This window comes from Anomaloglossus baeobatrachus, chromosome 3 (assembly GCF_048569485.1).
Source record: "Anomaloglossus baeobatrachus isolate aAnoBae1 chromosome 3, aAnoBae1.hap1, whole genome shotgun sequence".
Classification (NCBI taxonomy): Eukaryota; Metazoa; Chordata; class Amphibia; order Anura; family Aromobatidae; genus Anomaloglossus; species Anomaloglossus baeobatrachus.
Window position 1 is genome coordinate 664,705,238 of NC_134355.1, and position 21,037 is coordinate 664,726,274.

At 51.5% G+C, this 21,037-nt stretch overlaps 1 protein-coding gene across 1 annotated transcript in view; it reads right to left on the bottom strand.

The window, feature by feature from the left end:
- The window catches only part of LOC142297395 (uncharacterized), a 189,319-nt gene that overhangs the window by 39,312 nt on the left and 128,970 nt on the right, over positions 1-21,037 (bottom strand). Inside the window, 2 exon segments of the mRNA XM_075341621.1 lie at positions 2,061-2,221; positions 19,714-19,863. Of these exon segments, the coding sequence (XP_075197736.1) occupies positions 2,061-2,221; positions 19,714-19,863 (311 nt within the window).

Genomic DNA, 21,037 nt, shown 5'->3' on the forward strand with positions numbered 1-21,037 from the left:
ATATTCTAATTTATTGAGATGCACTTGCACTTATACCTATAGTGGTTTTTTTATTTTATCTTTATACAGTAGTTACAAAATTATGGGTGGATTACTTTTTTGTATACTTTTATACATTCTTTTCCAAGCACCCTGCATAAACAGAGATTGAACATATTTTTCTAGGTACCTACAATTAACATGTGAGGGCGCTTAGGAGCTTATAGTTATATATTAAAGGAAAAAAAGAAAGATTAACAGCTCCAAAACTGCATATATGGGTATGTGGGTGTTTGAAAGCTAAGTCAATAGATAACTTTATAGCTTTTATCTGTTGCTACATTCCTGGGAACTCAGAATTTCTATTAGTATGCAAATGAGGTGTTTGGTGCTCTGGTTGTGTGACAGAGCACTTCCAAAGCCTTTGCCTGCTGAGGTTGTTTCCCTGCTCAGCATGAGCCTCTCTATCCTGATTGATAGCTCACTGTCTGTGTGACATCTCAAGTAATTAGGGTACCGTCTCACTAAACGACGTACCAGCGATTCCGACCACGATATGACCTGGTCAAGATCGCTGGTGCGTCTCTACATGGTCGCTGGTGAGTTGTCAATCAGGCAGATCTCACCAGCGACCAGTGACCAGCCACCAGCCAGCAGTGACTCGTGGAAACGATGCTGCGCTTGGTAACCAAGGTAAATATCGGGTAACTAAGCAAAATGCTTTGCTTGGTTACCCGATATTTACCCTGATTACCAGCGCACACCGCTTAGCGCCAGCTCCCTGCACTCATAACCAGGGTACACATCGGGTTACTAAGCAAAGCGCTTCGCTTAGTTACCCGATGTGTACTCTGGCTACGTGTGCAGGGAGCCAGCACTGGCAGCCTGAGAGCGGCGTATGCTTGTAACCAAGGTAAATATCGGGCAATCAAGCAAAGCACTTCGCTTAGTTACCCGATGTGTACCTTGGTTACCAGCCAAGGTCTGCAGCTTCCAGACACCGGCTCCCTGCTCCCTGCACATTCAGATCGTTGCTCTCTTGCTGTCAAACACAGTGATGTGTGCTTCACAGAGGGAGAGCAACGATCAAAAAATGAACCATCACTGTGTGTAACGATCAGCGATTTCACAGCAGGGGCCAGGTAACTGCTCAGTGTCACACACAGCGAGATCGCTGATAAGGTCACTGGTGCATCACAAAACCTGTGACTCAGCAGCGATCTCGCTAGCGATGTCGCTATGTGAGAAGTACCCCAAGGCAAGAAACTCAGACAGTGATATACTTATCAAGCTAAAGAGGCTGGTGTGAGCAGGGGAACAACTTAAGGAGGAAGGGTTTAGCAAGTGCTTTGAGATGCCTAGAGAAAGCGGCGTAACAATCATGGTCACAGGTGGTACAATCGCAACTGGGCCCATGGCCTCAGAGGAACCACCAGTGCCAGCTTAGTTTTCAGTTGAATGTGCTTCCTTGGATGCACATTCAGCTGAAATGTAGTGCAGAGCAGAGAACCACTGGCTCCCTGAACCGCAATACACGCAGCTGGCTTATGACGTCGGCATGCTCCACTGCATGGAATATCAAGACTGATGAGAATGGCACCATGGGAGCAAGGATAGGTAAGAGGAGTCTTTTTTTATGATATGTTGGAGAAAAGTGCCAGTTATTTGGACATTATTACAAGAATGTGTCAGAATAGGGGACAATATTACAGGAAGGAGCCAAGACTGGGGACATCATTACAGGAATGGGACAGAATATGGGATATATTAAAGAAAAGGGCCAGAATGGGGACATTAATATATGAAGGGTCCAGGAGGAGATACAGTACATAGAGATGATACAACCGACCCGCTTCTGTGAGGAGAGTGCGAGTCTGTGACGGGTGATGCACCGCGAGATACATGCGAGGCAATCGCAAGTGTGACACCGGCCTAAAGCAAGGTCTTACGCATGTTTAAATGAATCAATGCATCACTGATTGTAAATTTCTTTGATTCATTGATAATCTTAAATTGGGAAAATCAATCCTACCACCCCTAATTATGAATTTAGAAGAAATATATGAAATCAATAATTTTACCGAAACCATTGGACTTCCCAACAGTCTAACATTCTCATTTGTCAGAATTAACAGCCTCTTAAATTGAGGGTCATCGTAGTCCATTCGATTCCCGAGTAAAATTGCCACGATTATATTTGCAACTGCAGCATTCAAGATTAAAGTATTGTCGAATGGCTTTCCTAAAAAGACAGTAGTGAACAAAAATCAGTAATAGTATGCAGCATGGGTTGTCTATACAACTACATCTTAGGCCCCCTTCACACGTATGTGAAAAAAACGAACCGTTTTTTCACAGACGTATTAAAGGGGTGGTTTGCTCCCCGTGTGCCGTGTTTGTGGCACATGCGTGTTCTCCGTGTGTTATACGTAATAACACACGAAGAATGGAAAGTCCCGCCTTACCTGATTCTTCCGGAGCTGTCTGTGGTGCTGAATGACAGCGTCCGGCACTGGCCATGCCCTGCTGCTTCCGGCCCCAAGTGAAGAAGATGCGTTGTTGCAATTCACTGGGGGTTCGATGCAGGTGACAGCCGAGGCAGAGACTGCAGGGCTGGTGGAGGTGAGTTTGTGTTTTTTTTATTTTTACAATAACATGTGTGTTTCTCCGGCGCGTGTCACGTGGGACCGCATCCACACTACATCCGTGTCATACGGGAGCGGGCCGTGTGACACCCGTGCTGCCGGAGAAAACCGGACATACCTCCGTATGGAGCACACGTCTGCTCCACACGGAGGCACGGGCCAATGGCTGAACAGGTGCGTGCACATATAAACCATTGATTTTAATGAGTATACGTTTGCCCGTGTCTCTGGCACATGCGGGAATGGACCTAGCATGTACCGCAGGCACGTGCGTGTGAAGGGGGCCTTAAAAGGAGTTACACGTGATTAGAAAATAGTAGCTTCCTTCCAGGGCTGCATTGGAACATAAAAGCAACCCTGGCACACAAACCCTACTAGCTCACATACTTGTCAGGTGCAACGAGGTCAGGCCTTTAATCATCTTCCTGACTGAATTGAATTGAATTGTGCCACCCCCGTGGCAGCAGCCGAGCTGCTCGGATCCGGATTCGCTGTGGCTCGAGAGTCTCCGGACCCGGGGATCATGCGGCCACTCAAATGAAGGGGGGTATTTACAGAGGATTTAGATATAGTTTGTGACGCCACCCGTGGTGTACGGTAATTAAGAGTACCGCCGCTGCCATTGGGAGTACCCGGGGTGATGAAGCGGGGCAGCAAGGTGTCGTAACCCTCCACGGGTAGGGTAGATGCCCCGGGACTTGGTGATGGGGGTGCCGTGGGGGTACAGGGGTCACTCTCGTACTTACTCACTTCATAGACAGACGCTGACAACCGGGTAAACCAATTCTCTGAATACCGCTGCCGCTGAGGGGAGCTAGTCCGGGTCCCATCCTCTATAGTGTTGCCTGGTGATCCGTGACCTGCCTCCTAGCACTAAGTTTAACTTCAACTTGGTAGCCAGTAGTATGGAACTTTCCGGGCCCCACTCCTCACTATGGCTAAGTGTGGGAGCTTGCTCTCAGGGCACACGCTTGGGATTTTCTGGACCGTTGTGGTTTGGAAACTTCTATCCCTCTCGTTGTACTTATGCCCCGATTCTGGAGCGGATGGGAACAGATCATGAAGGCTCAGTTCTCCTCATTTGAATTATCGGGTTGCCTGAAGCTACTTTCCGACCTAGGGTCGGTGTACCCCGTCGTGCCTTCAGTCCCGGATCGATGACAGGGCTAGGCTGCCGGCTGTCCTCCTCGACAAGGCCAGACACCTTGCCACAATCCCCTGCGACCGGGCGTCTGACTCCTCTAGGTCCAGACCACCGTCTGCAACCTAGGTTGCTTCACTAGGAGCCACCGCTCCCAACCTCCTCTGAGCTCCTCACAGCTCGAGGGCTACTTCTCAACTCCATCTGACTGACTGAACTCCTCACCTCCCCTCCCTGACCTCCCCAGGTGGGCGACTCTATTCCACTCAAGCCGACCACTGGTGTGTCTGTTAGGTGTGGTGCAGGGTGTATCTAGGATTTGATTTGCTGTTGGAGGCAACACCATTAGCTAGAGACCCAGAACCAAGAGGGAGGTGGAATACTGCATGGAAGGGTAGCTTGTTCAGTACCCTGTGATGACCTGATAGTCCAGGGGCGTCACAGAATATCACACAGTGTCACCATTGCTGTTTTTGGCATTTAATGTACATTGCCACAGTAATTCTGCCTTCATTAAAATGGTCCGCACATGCGCATACCTCAATTTCCGGTGCCATTTTATTGAAAATACTGCTGTGAAGACTATGAGAGGCATTAAACACCTGTGGTGAGATCTTAAAATTGCTGTTGAGAGAAGGCATCTTCAAATATGAGAGACCTTGAGCAGTTGGCAAAAGTAGAATCCAAAATTCCAGGTGAGAGGAGGAAGTAGCTTGTTGACGGTTATAGGAATTGATTAATTGAAGTTATTTATTTCAAAGGGTGTGAAACACAATATTATCTGAGGGTGCCCATTTTTGAAGTTTTGTCTGGAATTTTGCCCAGTTTGCAGTGTTCTCTGTTTTTTGTGTTGTTATAATATACACAAAGGAAATAAATGTGTATAACAAAACATGGCATTTCAGATATTTTCCGGGAGAAATACTTTATTTTCTGGACCAATTTCAAAGGTGCCAACACTTTTGGACATGAGTATAATTAATATTTTATTACACATTCTCATGGGACAGCACTGAAGAGAAATGTTACGCTGGTGGGTGTGGACCCACTCTGCCACAGCACTATGTCACCCTGGAGAGGCGCAACTAAGCAACTACCTCGTCTTCACTAGAGGCTTGATTAGCGCCCTGGAAAACCAGGTAGATGAACATGTAGGCCCCCCCGCATAACACTAATCCCATGAAGGGATAAATCAGCCGACCTGAAACCCTAGTCACCCCCCTCAAGGAAGGACGGACACACCAGTGGGCGGGACCAGGCGGTTAGGGAACGCCTACCTAGGGGTCTAGAGAGCCCGGGGCGGGAAAACAGTTTAGTTTAGTTTTGAGTCTGAGTTTGGAGTTCAAGTCTAAGTGAGCTCAGACAGTCAAGGCCTGTAGCTCGAGCTGACAGGTGCCAGGGTCGGAGCCCTGACACCTTGGCTAGGTGGCAGACGTAGTCAGAGCCCGAAGGAGATGGGAAGATGGAGCCGGGAATCCCAGGTGGACCGGGACAGGGTTGTAGCCCGCCGGTACAGACACCGGAGAACCGTTCCGGAAACCGTGTGAACAGAGGGGGTACTTGGACCCTGAAGCAAGGATCGGCCTAGCTAATTAACCAATTGAGGGCAGGATTTTAGGTCCTGTCCCAACCGAAGGCGGGCTTTACACGTTGCGACATCGGTAACGAGATATCGTCGGGGTCACGTCGTTAGTGACGCACATCCGGAACCGTTACCGACATTGCAGCGTGTAAACCCTAGGAGCGACGATCACCGATCGCAAAAACATGAAAAATCGTAGATCGGTGACACGTCGCTCCATTCCATAATGTCATTGCTGCTGCTGGTGTGTCGCCCTGGACAAGCCAGGGGCCACAGAGCACAGCACCAACACACCCCACACTCCCTGCAGGCACATCAAGGTCAGACACAAAACCCTTGTTGCCTCCCCCAGGGGCTGATGTCCACACCAGGGGGTGGAGCCAGGCGGTTGGTCTCCACCCACCAAGGAGTTCACAGTCCTGGAGGAGGGAAAAGCAGCAGTCTAGTTTGACAGTGAAAGTGGAAGGAGGGAAAGTGAGCAGTAGTGAAGTGGCAAGAGAGCAGACTGAAGTGAGTCCAGGTGTGTGGCCCGGACGGAGCAGCAAGGTTGGCAGACGGTGGTGACCGTCTGCAGGAGTGGCCTATCGGAGTTTACCGTAAGGACCGTGGACGGGCGGTGGCCCGGCGGTATCGGACCGGTACACAAGGAGAAGCCAGCACCATTGGCAGGGGCTTTTCGGACCCCGGGAAGGCTAGGAGTCGCCGTGAAGTTGCCGAATCCATTAGTGAAGGGGACCTCCGGGTTTCCAAACAATCAAGCCCCGACAGAAGGCAACCGTCCAACCGTGAAGGGGAGACACCGCCACCGCCAAGGGCAACCGTTTCCCAGGGCCAGTGCCTGCGGGCAAAAGGGGCTCCTCCGGCCTACATCCAAGTCGGGGAGCGGGTTACTGGTGGGAACCCATCGGAATCAACATAGAACATAGGTGCAGGGAGAGACAGTCACCGCTAACCTGCAGGGAACAACAACACCGCAGCTGTCCGAGGGACCCGTCCATCCAGCCGCTTGTTTTACCGTGAACTGTGTCATCATCATTGGGCTGAGAGAGTACCTCCGTGCCGTGCGGCACAGCGCTGCCCCTGCGACCCTGCACCTCATCAGGCCCCGCAACCCGCCTGTCATTCAACCCTTACCCCATCACTGGGCCCCGGGACAACCCACCCCCTACCCACGGAGGGGAGAAATAACAACTCGGCTGCTCCCTGTCACTGCTCCCGGGATCCCCATCTAGAGCAGCGGTGGTGTCACCAAAATCACCACAACCGTGGATGGCTTCACGGACAATATCACCAAAACCCAAACCACCCCTTTTCACTCACGGGCGAGGAGCGCTGCTCAAGTCCCCGGGATCCGGCCCACCGCTCGAGCCACCACCGAGCAGCAGCAGCGGCCGCAGCAGCAGCGGCAGCCGGACCCGCGCAGTGGGAGAGCGCGGCGTCCCCTCCTCCGCCCACGACAACTTGGCGTCACGAACAGGATCTTACCGCTCTGCCGTCTGGTAGAGGTGCGCCTTGTAGGTGTCCGGGCAGAAAATTTCAGAAGCCGCCATCTTTGGCGCGAAAAGTTCCCGCTCGAGCATCTCCTCGAGTAGTGGAGGCACAAAGGCCAAAACCCCGCCCCGATAGAGGAGGGGCCGGAAAGAGGCTAAGGGGGATGAAATGGCGACTGGCCGCATGTGAGCGCGGCTATGGAAGCAGGGACGCCAGGACCCTGCGGCCATTTACTGGCCGCTGCTAAGGATGCTGAGTCCGACCGACAACACCGTGGTCCCCGCGCTTAGTTACATAGTTACATAGTTACTTAGGTTGAAAAAAGACCTAGGTCCCTCTAGTTCAACCTTCCTCCACCAGTTCTACATTTAGTCACTAAGTCATTTATAACCAACAATGTTTTGTGTACTGAGGAAATCATCCAGCCCTTTTTTAAAAGCTGTTATAGTATCTGCCATTACTACCTCTTGTGGTAGTGTATTCCACAGTCTGACCGCTCTAACTGTAAAGAACCCTTTCCTATTTAGGTGTCGGAATCGCTTTTCTTCCACTCGCAGTGAGTGTCCCCTGGTCCTTAGTACTGTCTTTGGAAGAAATAAGTCATGTGCCAGTCCTTTATATTGACCACACATGTATTTATACATATAAATGAGATCTCCTCTGAGACGTCTTTTTTCTAAGCTAAACATATCTAACTTTTTCAACCTGTCATCATACGGGCGGCCTCCATTCCTTGTAATAGTCTAGTTGCCCGCCTTTGAACTGACTCTAACTTCTGAATGTCCTTTTTAAAATGTGGAGCCCAAAACTGGATCCCGTATTCCAGATGTGGCCTTACAAGTGATTTATAGAGGGGTAACAATACGTTGGGATCACGGGATCTAATCTCTCTTTTTATACACCCTAAAATCTTGTTTGCTTTAGCAGCTGCTGCTTGACATTGAGTGCTGCTGCTCAGCTTATTTGTAATGAGAATACCCAAGTCCTTCTCCTGTTCTGTAGTCCCGAGTTTACTTCCATTTAATGTATACGCAGCTATAGGATTACTCCGTCCTAGGTGCATTACTTTACATTTATCAACATTAAATCTCATTTGCCAAGTATCTGCCCATTCTGACATCTTATCCAGATCTTTTTGTAATATTGTACTATCCAGGTCAGTTTTTAATATCCTACATAGTTTGGTGTCATCGGCAAAGACTGACACTGTACTATCAATCCCATCCACAAGGTCATTAATAAAGAGATTAAAAAGAATCGGTCCAAGCACAGATCCCTGCGGCACCCCACTGCTGACTATAGCCCATTTAGAGAATGTACCATTTATGACTACTCTTTGTTTCCTATCTTTTAGCCAATTCCTTACCCAGTTGCATATTGTGTCCCCTAGTCCTTGCTTCTGGAGCTTTAGTATAAGGCTATTATGTGGTACAGTATCAAATGCCTTTGCAAAGTCCAAATAAATCACATCAGCTGCATTACCAATATCCAGGTTTGAACTTACCCCCTCATAGAACCCCAACAGGTTGGTTAGACACGACTTATCTTTCATGAATCCATGCTGTTTGTCAGTTATCATATTATTTTCTGCAATATATTTTTGCATGTCATCCCTTAAAATGCCCTCAAAAACTTTGCATACTACTGATGTCAGGCTTACTGGACGGTAGTTGCCTGGATCTACCCTCTTACCTTTCTTAAATATCGGTACCACATCAGCAATCCTCCAATCCTGAGGCACCAACCCTGTTACAAGTGAGTCTAAAAAGATGAGATACAGCGGTCTGTCGATTACGGAGCTCAATTCCCTCAATATTCGTGGATGAATGCCATCTGGCCCTGGGGATTTGTCTATGTTTAATTTACTCAGACGTAGGCGTACTTCATCTTGTGTTAAATTAATTATATCGGGTGGTGGACTTTGATTTTTCACTTGTTGAATGATCCCTGGTACAGTCAGTTCCTTGGTGAATACAGATGAGAAATGCCTATTTAATATCTCAGTCTTTTGTTTGTCCTCTATAACTAACTTGTTATTATATTTTAAGGGGCCGATACTATCCTTTGTTTTCCTTTTGGCATTAATGTATTTATAAAAGATTTTGGGATTTATTTTAATGTCATTGGCGATTTTTGTTTCAGTAGCTAATTTTGCTTGTTTGATTTCTTTTTTACATTTCCTATTGATATCTTTATACTCCTGCAATGCTATTTCTGTATTCTCAGCCTTTAAGATTTTAAATGCCCTTTGTTTTTGTTTTATTATACTTTGTACAGTCTTATTTATCCATAGTGGTTTCTTTTTATTCCTGGACATTTTATTACCAGAGGGTATACGTTTTTTACAGGACTCTAGTAGTAAATCCTTAAAATTACCCCATTTATGTTCGGTATCCCCAGTTACCATGACTTTGTCCCAATCTACACATTTAAGCTCTTCCCTTAATTTGTTGAAATCAGCTTTCCTAAAATTCCAGGTTTTAGCATTTCCCCTTTGAAATGTTCTATTGAATATTACGTTGAAGCTTACCATATTATAATCGCTGGTGCCCAAGTGCTCCCGGACCTGTAGATCTGAAATTGTATCCAGTCTATTTGACAGGACCAGATCTAGCAAATTATCTCCCCTGGTCGGTTCACCTACCATCTGAGAGAGGTAATGGTCTTGAATGGTAGATAAGAACTTACAGCTTTTAGCACAACCAGAAGATTCTATGTCCCACTGAATGTCTGGATAGTTGAAATCCCCCATAATAAGAACCCGATTATTATTATTAGCTGCCTTTTCAATTTTTTCCAGCATTTCACCCTCTATTTGTTCAGGTATGTTAGGAGGCTTATAGCAAACTCCAATTAGCATTTTTCCATTATTCCCCTCCCCATGTACATTTACCCATACTGACTCTACATTGTTGCTGTTCCCCTCAATGTCATCATACAACACAGGTTTTAGGTTAGATTTAATAAATATACACACCCCACCACCTTTTTGGCCTTTCCTGTCCTTCCTAAATGTACTATAACCCTGTATGTTTGTCACCCAGTCATGGCTTTCATCCAGCCAGGTTTCCGTAATGCCCACCACATCATAATCCATGGTTGACATAAGAGTCTCCAATTCATTCATTTTGTTTGCAAGACTTCTTGCATTTGCCAGTAGACATTTAATCCTATTAACACCTTTATTACTCCTAGCCTCCCTACGTTCCTTGTATGTCCCATCCCCCCCTAATCCTTCATTGACCCCTACCGTCTCCCTGTCTCTATCTGCTCTATCTATCCCCTTATTTGCTCCACTACCCTCCCTCCCCCCCGATCCTAGTTTAAAAGCTCCTTCATCCGTCTGACCATTTTCTCCCCCAGCACAGCTGCACCTTCCCCATTGAGGTGCAGCCCGTCCCTACCGTAGAGCCTGTAGCCGACTGAGAAGTCAGCCCAGTTCTCCATGAACCCGAACCCTTCCTTCCTGCACCAATTTCTAAGCCACATATTTATCTCCCTAAGCTCCCGCTGTCTTTCTAGTGACGCTCGTGGCACCGGTAGTATTTCTCAAAACACCACCTTGGAGGTCCTGGACTTCAGCTTCTCTCCTAGTTCCCTGTAATCATTTTTAAGGCTTGGCACCGCAGCATGGGTGGAAGTCTGGACCGTCCAGCTAAGCAGCCGTCTGCGGGTCCGCATGCAGCTCCTCCTGGAGGAGTGGGAGGCCGACATGGCGGAAGTGGTGGCGGCCATACGGAGACGCGAGGTGGAGGGAGTCTTGGAAGGGAGTGTAAGTGACCCACGCCCCTGTACCCCTAGTGGGTCGGTCATCGCGGCTGAGGGACCCGGTCCATACCCGCTCGCCCTGCTACCTCCCCCGCTACCCGTGTTGGCTGCTGCTGCCCCGCCACTAGGCCCGCTACCACCACCACCGGTAGTGGTACCCTGCCAATCCGCCCCGGCGGACCGACCTGCAGCAGAAGCTCATGACCGCCCTGATCCGCTTCCATGGAAGAAGCCGAAGGCTGAGGCCGTCAGCAAAGATGCACCGGAGGCACGGCGGGGATGCAGCTGCTAGCAGCAAGCAAAAAGTGCTCCATACTTGGAGCGGCGGCAACGGCAGCTGCGCAGAGAGATCGATGCCCGAGAGGGGTGTAGAGCGGATGTGCATGCCCGCATGAATATGGAGGAAGATCACCCGCAGCGAGCTACCATCGGGGTCCACAGCGGTGCACCATGTGAAGGTGGCACTAGAGCCCCACGAGTGAGAATGGACTGTTGAGCCGAAAAAAGGCAGCGGTCCACCGCTGCAAGTTGTCCCCGTTGGGACCACCAGTGTGTGTTAAAGTTTGGAAAGTTTTGCAAAAGATGATAAGTGAATGAAACCGATGAAGTCACCTGATTTCACCCTGATTTGGAACCGGTTGTAGCCGGCAACTAGTCCCCGTTGGGACCCCCTTCATCTTGCATAGGAACTTCTATGAACATGCCTGAGAACGTGCAGGGCAACCACAAACTTAGTGGCTTGTAAATAAAAATGTTGTTGCAGCTTCCACCGTTACCGCCTCCGGAGAGACAGATTGGAGGGAGGGCCCGCAGTGGAGCAGGCTGGGGCCCAGCCACCACCGGAACCGGTGGCTACCCTCTGGGGGTTCCAGGGGCTCCCCATGGATGTGGGTCCCCTGGAAAGGACAGAACCCGCTCGGGCAACTTGTGCAGGACTGGGGTCAAGGGGTGCTGCCTATTTGCTTAGGGGCAGCATCAGGGCCAGGTTGCTTGGGTGGGTGAGAGCGGAAGCCGTAACCGTTTACCGTGCAACGTTTAAGTAAGAGTACCTCCCGATGTGGGAAGATGTTATTATACTTGTATGTCTGTTACCGTTTACATTTTCATATTTTTCCAGTTGGTGAAAATAAAACCGGTGTTGGACGGGCAGCCCGAGGACGGTCTGCATTAAACTAAGGGGGAATGTGTCGCCCTGGACAAGCCAGGGGCCACAGAGCACAACACCAACACACCCCACACTCCCTGCAGGCACATCAAGGTCAGACACAAAACCCTTGTTGCCTCCCCCAGGGGCTGATGTCCACACCAGGGGGTGGAGCCAGGCGGTTGGTCTCCACCCACCAAGGAGTTCACAGTCCTGGAGGAGGGAAAAGCAGCAGTCTAGTTTGACAGTGAAAGTGGAAGGAGGGAAAGTGAGCAGTAGTGAAGTGACAAGAGAACAGACTAAAGTGAGTCCGGGTGTGTGGCCCGGACAGAGCAGCAAGGTTGGCAGACGGTGGTGACTGTCTGCAGGAGTGGCCTATCGGAGTTTGCCGTAAGGACCGTGGACGGGCGGTGGCCCGGCGGTACCGGGCCTGTACACAAGGAGAAGCCAGCACCATTGGCAGGGGCTTTTCGGACCCCGGCAAGGCTAGGAGTCGCCGTGAAGTTGCCGAATCCGTTAGTGAAGGGGACCTCCGGGTTTCCAAACAGTCAAGTCCCGACAGAAGGCAACCGTCCAACCGTGAAGGGGAGACACCGCCACCGCCAAGGGCAACCGTTTCCCAGGGCCAGTGCCTGCGGGCAAAAGGGGCTCCTCCGGCCTACATCCAAGTCGGGGAGCGGGTTACCGGTGGGAACCCATCGGAATCAACATACAGTTAGGTCCAGAAATATTTGGACAGTGACACAATTTTCGCAAGTTGGGCTCTGCATGCCACCACATTGGATTTGAAATGAAACCTCTACAACAGAATTCAAGTGCAGATTGTAACGTTTAATTTGAAGGTTTGAACAAAAATATCTGATAGAAATTGTAGGAATTGTACACATTTCTTTACAAACACTCCACATTTTAGGAGGTCAAAAGTAATTGGACAAATAAACCAAACCCAAACAAAATATTTTTATTTTCAATATTTTGTTGCGAATCCTTTGGAGGCAATCACTGCCTTAAGTCTGGAATCCATGGACATCACCAAACGCTGGGTTTCCTCCTTCTTAATGCTTTGCCAGGCCTTTACAGCCGCAGCCTTCAGGTCTTGCTTGTTTGTGGGTCTTTTCGTCTTAAGTCTGGATTTGAGCAAGTGAAATGCATGCTCAATTGGGTTAATATCTGGTGATTGACTTGGCCATTGCAGAATGTTCCACTTTTTTGCACTCATGAACTCCTGGGTAGCTTTGGCTGTATGCTTGGGGTCATTGTCCATCTGTACTATGAAGCGCCGTCCGATCAACTTTGCGGCATTTGGCTGAATCTGGGCTGAAAGTATATCCCGGTACACTTCAGAATTCATCCGGCTACTCTTGTCTGCTGTTATGTCATCAATAAACACAAGTGACCCAGTGCCATTGAAAGCCATGCATGCCCATGCCATCACGTTGCCTCCACCATGTTTTACAGAGGATGTGGTGTGCCTTGGATCATGTGCTGTTTCCTTTCTTCTCCAAACTTTTTTCTTCCCATCATTCTGGTACAGGTTGATCTGTGTCATCATCATTGGGCTGAGTGAGTTCCTCCGTGCCGTGCGGCACAGCGCTGCCCCTGCGACCCTGCACCTCATCAGGCCCCGCAACCCGCCTGTCATTCAACCCTTCCCCGATCACCGGGCCCCGGGACAACCAACCCCCTACCCACGGAGGGGAGAAATAACAACTCGGCTGCTCCCTGTCACCGCTCCCGGGATCCCCGTCTAGAGCAGCGGTGGTGTCACCAAAATCACCACAACCGTGGATGGCGTCACGGACAATATCACCAAAACCCAAACCACCCCTTTTCACTCACGGGCGAGGAGCGCCGCTCGAGTCCCCGGGATCCGGCCCATCGCTCGAGCCACCGAGCAGCAGCAGCAGCCGCAGAGCAGCGGCAGCCGGACCCGAGCAGTGGGAGAGCGCAGCATCCCCTCCTCCGCCCGCGACACTGTTACAATGTTGTTTGTCGTTCCTGCAGCACCACACATCGCTGTGTGTGAAGCCGCAGGAACCGCAAACATCTTCTACCTGCATACCGCCGGCAATGCGGAAGGAAGGAGGTGAGCGGGATGTTATGTCCCACTCATCTCCGCCCCTCCGCTTCAATTGGCCGGCCGCTTAGTGACATCGCGCACCTCCTCCTTGAAGGAGGGATTGTTCGGCAGTCACGTTGCCGACCAGGTATGTGCGTGTGAAGCTGCCGTAGCGATAATGTTCGCTACGGCAGCCATCACCGCATATCGCATGTGCGACGGGGGCGGGTACTATCGTGCTCGATATCGCTAGCAATCGCTAGCGATATCGCAACGTGTAAATCTCGCCTTAGTCTCGAAAAGTAGACAACCACCCACCGCGGGGGATAGGGCAACCGCCAGGGCCCGTAGATCCCAAGGGTCAGCGTCAGACGGGCACGGCTCCCAACCAAAGGATCGGGAGCGGACTCCCGTGTTCCATACCGGGAAGTCCTATCTACAAAATCCAGTGTGCAGAGGAGAGAGGCTTTGATTATCAACCCGGGTGTGGGATTAGGATACACCCATCTGCGACAGCCGGCCACCATCCCCTTAATTTACTACAGGACTCGTCTGTTTATTCGACTGTGAGTAATCTCCCGGGCGTGGCCGGGTGTGCCGACCCCTGCATCCATCATCCTCAACACAGAGACATTGGGCCCCGGGGCATCCATCCCTACCCACAGAGGGGTTAACATCCAGCTGCCATTACATCTCCCCCGGGTGTCCCACAACAGCAGCGGTGGTGCTAAACCTCACCACATATCGTGGGTGGCGTCACAGACAATCTCGTACAAATACGTCCCCCTTTTATTCGGAGTGTCTGTGTCGCGGGCGGAGGAGGGGACGCTGCGCTCTCCCACTACTCGGGTCCGGCCGCTGCTGCTGCTGCTCGGTGGTGGCTCGAGCGGTGGGCCGTATCCCGGGGACTCGAGCGTCGTTCCTCGCCCGTGAGTGAAAGGGGGGTGGTTTGGTTTAGGGATATTGTCCGTGATGCCACCCACGGTTGTGGTGAGATTGGTGACACCACCGCTGCTCTGGACATGGATCCCGGGAGCAATGACGGGGAGCAGCTTGGATGTTAGTTCTTCCCTCCGTGGGTAGGGGGATTGGTTCTCCAGGGGCCCGTTGATGGGGTAGGAATGGTTGGCAGGCAGGCTACGGGGCCTGGTGAGGTGCAGGGTCGCGGGGGCAGCGCTGTGCCGCATGGCACGGTGGTACTCACTCAGCCAGTAACGAATACACAGTCTGCGGTAAAACAAACGGCTGGATGGATGAGTCCCACAGACGGCTGCGGTGTTTCTCCTCCCGGCAGGTTGACAGTGACTGCCTTTCCCTGCACCTGCGTAGTGTGTACGGTTCCAATGGGTTCCCACCGGTAACCCGCTCCCCAGCTTGGATGGGTGCTGAAGGAGCCCCTTTTGCCCGCAGGCTCTGGCCCTGGGAACTTTAGCCTTGGCGGTGACTGTGTTTCCCTTCACGGTTTGAGCTGTCACCTTCTATCAGGACTTGACTGCTGGGAAACCCCGGAGGTTCCCTTCGCTAACGGATTTGACAATTTCAACGGCGACTCCTAGCCTTGTCGGGGTCCGTATGCCCTGGCGGATGGTGCTGGCTTCTCTATGTTCATCGGTCCGGTACCGCCGGGCCACCACCCGTCCACGGTCCTTACAGCTCACTCCAATCGTCCTCTCCTGCAGACGGTCACCACCGTCTGCCAACCTTGCTGTACCGTCCGGGCCACACACCCGGACCGCTTTCTGTCTGCTCCTTTACCACTTCACTCTTCCCAACTTCCACCTCCAAACTCCTCTCCTCACTCACTAACTAACTAACTCACTCCTTCCTTTTCCCGCCTCCAGGACTGTGAACTCCTCGGTGGGCGGGGTCAACCGCCTGGCCCACCCCCTGGTGTGGACATCAGCCCCTGGAGGAAGGCAACAAGGATTTTGTGTTTTGGCTTTGGTGTCCCTGACCGGGGTGTGGGGTGTGTTGGTGTAGTTCCTGTGACGACCTGGCTTGTCCAGGGCACCACATTCCCCCCTAGTAAAATGCAGACCGTCCGCGGGCTGCCCGTCCATCACCGGTTTTATTTTCACAACTGAAAAGATAAAAAACGGTAAAACATGTAACAAACATAAGCATACTTTTCACTCTTCCCACATCGGGAGGCACATTACTTTAAACGTTACCAACATTTTTGTAAATAACAGTTACGGCTTCCGCTCTCTCCCACCCAAGCAACCTGGCCCTGATGCTGCCCCTAAGCAAATGGGCAGCACCCCTTGACCCCAGTCCAGCACCAAGTTGCCGGAGCGGATTCTGTCCCTTTCAGGGGACCCACGTCCATGGGGAACCCCTGAACCCCCGGAGAATCGCCACCGGTTCCGGTGGTGGCTGGGCCCCAAGCCTACTCCACTGCGGGCCCTTCTTCCAATCTGCCTCTCCGGAGGCGGTCACGGTTTTAAGCCAACATATATTTTATTTACATACCACAAGTTCGTGGTTGCCCTGCTAGTTCTCGGGCTTGTCCGTAGCAGTTTCTACGCAGTGGGTACAATAGGTCCCTCCGGGGACCAGTTGCCGGCAACGACCGGTTTAATCAAGTTGCAAATCTGGTGAACGTCTTCGTTAATCATCTTTTCTTATCATTCAGAAACCTTTCTAAACAGTATTGCTGGTGGTCCCAATGGGGACAACTTGCAACGGAGGGACCGCTGCCTTTTACTGCTCAACAGTCCATTCTCAATCAAGGGGCTCTAGTGCCACCTTCACATGGTGCACCGCTCTGGACCCCGATGGTAGCTCGCTGCAGTTGATCTTCCTCCATATACATGCGGGCATGCACATCCGCTCTACACCCCTCTCGGGCATCGATCTCCCTGCGCAGCTGCCATTGCCGCCGGTCCCAGTATGGAGCACTTTCTGCTTGCTCCGGTTCAGCTTGTGCGGGGGACGGACCCAGCCAGAGTCCCTCCGTGTCGGCTACGACTGGCACCTTCAGTAATGAGGGACCCCGCTGTGACGTGGCCTGCTCTGCCGCTTGGCAGCTACATCCCCTCCGTGCCTCAGCCGAGGCCCGGTGCCTGGGAGCGGTCAACGTGACTTGCGGTGTTGGCGTCTGATCGAGGACCGCCTCCGCTGCGGCCGGATGGACTGCCGGGGCCGTCGTCATCTCCGTCGCGGCTGGGATGGAAGCCGGGACGGGTGCCAGGGCGGTGGTAGAGGTAAGGCCCAGGGGCCGCAGGTCTGGGCCCTCTCCCACAGACGCTGCGGGCTCCGCTACCGGTGGCAGGGGTAACGGGTCGGTCGGGGCGTTGGCCGCGGGCATGGGCAGTGAGGGAGGTAGCGTGGTGGACGGCAGCAGGCCGGGCCGCTCAGCCGTATCGACCGATCCCTCGGGGACATAGGGGCGTGGGTCGCTTACCCACTCCTCTGAGACCACCTCCACTTCGGATGCCCAAACGGCTGCGGCCAGGCCCTTCATCTCCGACGTCCACTTCGCCAGCATGAAGTGGACTTGGGCCGGGAGCTCCTCGCACATCTTGCTTCTGGATCCAGGAACGGGTTTCAGCAGAGTCCTGGCGTCCTGCACGCTGCAGCGCTAGTTACATGCGGCTGCGACCACCGCTCCTCCAGCGGCTCCGTCGGGCGCAGACATCTTGTTTTCGTCCCCCCTAGTCTTTTTCCGGCTCCTCCTCTACAGGGGCGGGGTTTAGGCCTTCGCGCCTCCACTGCTCTTGGAGACGCTCAAGCGGGAATTTTTCGCGCTCAAGATGACGGCTTCTCCAAATTTTCGGCCGGACACCTCCGGCGGTCACAAGGTGCACCTCTACCAGACGGCAGAGCGGTAAGATCCTGTTCGTGACGCCAAGTTGTCACGGGCAGAGGAGGGGACGCTGCGCTCTCCCACTGCTCGGGTCCGGCCGCTGCTCGGTGGTGGCTCGAGCGGTGGGCCGGATCCCGGGGACTCAAGCGGCGTTCCTCGCCCGTGAGTGAAAGGGGGGTGGTTTGTTTAGGGATATTGTCCGTGACGCCACCCACGGTTGTGGTGAGATTGGTGACACCACCGCTGCTCTGGACAGGGATCCCGGTAGCGATGACAGGGAGCAGCTTGGATGTTAGTTCTTCCCTCTGTGGGTAGGGGGATTGGTTGTCCCGGGGCCCGGTGATAAAGTAGGAATGGTTGGCAGGCAGGCTACGGGGCCTGGTGAGGTGCAGGGTAGCGGGGGCAGTGCTGTGCCGCACGGCACGGTGGTACTCACTCAGCCAGTAACGAATACACAGTCTCCGGTAAAACAAACGGCTGGATGGACGGGTCCCACAGACGGCTGCGGTGTTTATCCTCCCGGCAGGTTGATGGTGACTGCCTTTCCCTGCACCTGCGTAGTGTGTACGGTTCCAATGGGTTCCCACCGATTACCCGCTCCCCCCAGCTTGGATGGGTGCTGAAGGAGCCCCTTTTGCCCGCAGGCTCTGGCCCTGGGAACGTTAGCCTTGGCGGTGACTGTGTTTCCCTTCACGGTTTGAGCTGTAGCCTTCTATCAGGACTTGACTGCTGGGAAACCCCGGAGGTTCCCTTCGTTAACGGATTTGACAATTTCAACGGCGACTCCTAGCCTTGTCGGGGTCCGTAAGCCCTGGCGGATGGTGCTGGCTTCTCTTTGTTCACCGGTCCGGTACCGCCGGGCCACCGCCCATCCACGGTCCTTACAGCTCACTCCAATCGTCCTCTCCTGCAGACGGTCACCACCGTCTGCCAACCTTGCTGTACCGTCCGGGCCACACACCCGGACCGCTTTCTGTCTGCTCCTTTACCACTTCACTCTTCCCAACTTCCACCTCCAAACTCCTCTCCTCACTCACTGACTAACTCACTCCTTCCTTTTCCCACCTCCAGGACTGTGAACTCCTCGGTGGGTGGGGCCAACCGCCTGGCCCACCCCCTGTGTGGACATCAGCCCCTGGAGGAAGGCAACAAGGATTTTGTGTTTTGGCTTCGGTGTGCCTGACCGGGGTGTGGGGTGTGTTGGTGTAGTTCCTGTGACGACCTGGCTTGTCCAGGGCACCACATCTGCGCGACCTCCGGGTCCGGAGGACCCCTCGAGCCGTACCATAGATCCGGATATGAGCAGTGCTGGCTGCTGGCATGGGGGTGGCACACCCCGAAACTTGGACAGTTAGGATAGGCTTGGGTAGGAAGATAGCCACCAGGTGCTACTCCAGGGGAAATTTTGGCACTACAGCATCTGACCCCAGGGCTTAAGAATTCAATGACGGGCTCAGGTGCAAACAGGATGGCTGGTTCAGATTGTGTCATGCAAGGTACGGGGAAGTAAGTACGAAGCAAACGGCAAAAGGGAAGGGAAGGAACCCCTGTGTCTACAGTAGGGGGAGATACTGACCACTGACCAAACCTACCGCTGGTCCCTGGGGTCCCTCACCACCCTAGATAGGTTCCGCACCTATGCGCGAAGAGGAACCCTAAATAGGGAACTGGTGGGATGAATGAGCTCTCCGTCAACCCCACTAAAAAGTAGAGAAGACACAAGGAGGACTCACAGTGGAAAAATGCATGAACTACTTATTCACAGATGACTCAGGTAGACGTTCAGCAAAGTTTCAGCACCTTTGAAACCATGCGATTTTATAGTTCGGGTATGCCCATCATTACTGGTGACCCACGCTGTAGTTCAGCACTGCGGCCTAATGGGCATCTGCTTGAGCAGATGCTTAATCCGGGTCTGCTTCCTTTTATGAAAAACAGCTTAACACCTATTCATAGCTTGTGTCTGGTGCTGCAGCTCAGTTCTCGTGAGACACTGTATTTTTTACAAAAGCAGTTATTTTGTCTAATCGCTTAAGTATGTGGAGGTAAAAGGTTAATTTTCAAATAGGATTGGTATTGGCAACTGCATACTATACCTTTAAAAGATGCAAAGCAGTTAGTTAAGTGGGTACATTCCTCAATAACTTTCTCTTCTATGGTACTTTTTCCCATGCCAAAATCTCGTAATGTACTTATTGTAAATCTTCTCATAGCCTTCCAGTTTTCTCCTTGTGAAGAAATAATTCCTGAAAATATTTAAAATATTAATATTTTGAAGAATACTAAAGTACTAAAGATACATTTTCATAATGAGGTTTTCTTTGATTCAAGCTTTAATGGTTCATCCTCAGGGGAAAGTTTTTTTGTGTCCCAATCTTGAATAAGTGCACTCAGGGCCGGCCTCTGGGCATGACATCCATGACTGATGTACAGGGCCCGGTGTAGAGTGAGGCCCGGCCGAGCCTGGGGTAATTACTTAGGATTATTAAGCCCTGGGCCCCCCTCTTCAACGTGCCCCATTCACAGCCACAGCAGAGGGGTCTGGCTGTGTCGCTTTTGCCACTACACAAGGCTAATACGCATGTGAAGGGGCATTGAATGCAAATTAGATATGTGATGAAGGCAAGGTCAGTGAAGCAAAGCAGGGCACCGGCGCCTCATTCCGAGGCCCAGCGTGCAGCAGCGTGATGAGGTCATCCCTCTGTGACCCTGAAATTCCTAGCTACAACCTTGAGTGCACTTTCCTACTTCTCTTTGCTCAGGAAAATGGATATTTTAAAGAGAACCTGTCCCTAGACAAATCTGTAAAAAAAAAGAAATTAACTGTTGTAAATCCTGCTTTTTCCTGAATCTGTTTTTCTTTTCATTTTGTTCTTGGACCTATCTTTTCTTGGGATGTGACTTCCTCTTTCCTGTGTATACAATTCATCTATCCATTTTATAACAGGGAGCTCTCCTTAACTATCCTCTGGAAACTCCTTCTGCAGACTATGTCCAGTTGGATAAGAAAACTAGATTTACACATGAGAGAAAGTCAGTTCTCAAGAATAGGGAATAAAAGAACTAAAAACACTGCATCTGATTCAGGACAATATATACAGAGAAGATAGATCAGCATGGCAAAATAACAGTAGATCTACAAATTCAGAGACAGCTAGAGGCAGTGTTCTTTTTTACTTTTCCTCTTGGCTTGACAAATCCAAGGTGACTGGCACCAGATAACTATCTAGCAAAAATCACACTTTTGTGATACTCTACTTAGAGATATTTACAGTATGCTATATGTGTTAATTAAGAGCCATCCCTTAATTGTTAATGTGGCGCCCCAGGACCTGGTCGCCACAACAGCATTGCCCTCCCAAAGGGTTAATGCTGAGCCTGGAGGTAATTGGGAGATCTATTGGCCAGTAAGTTAACACT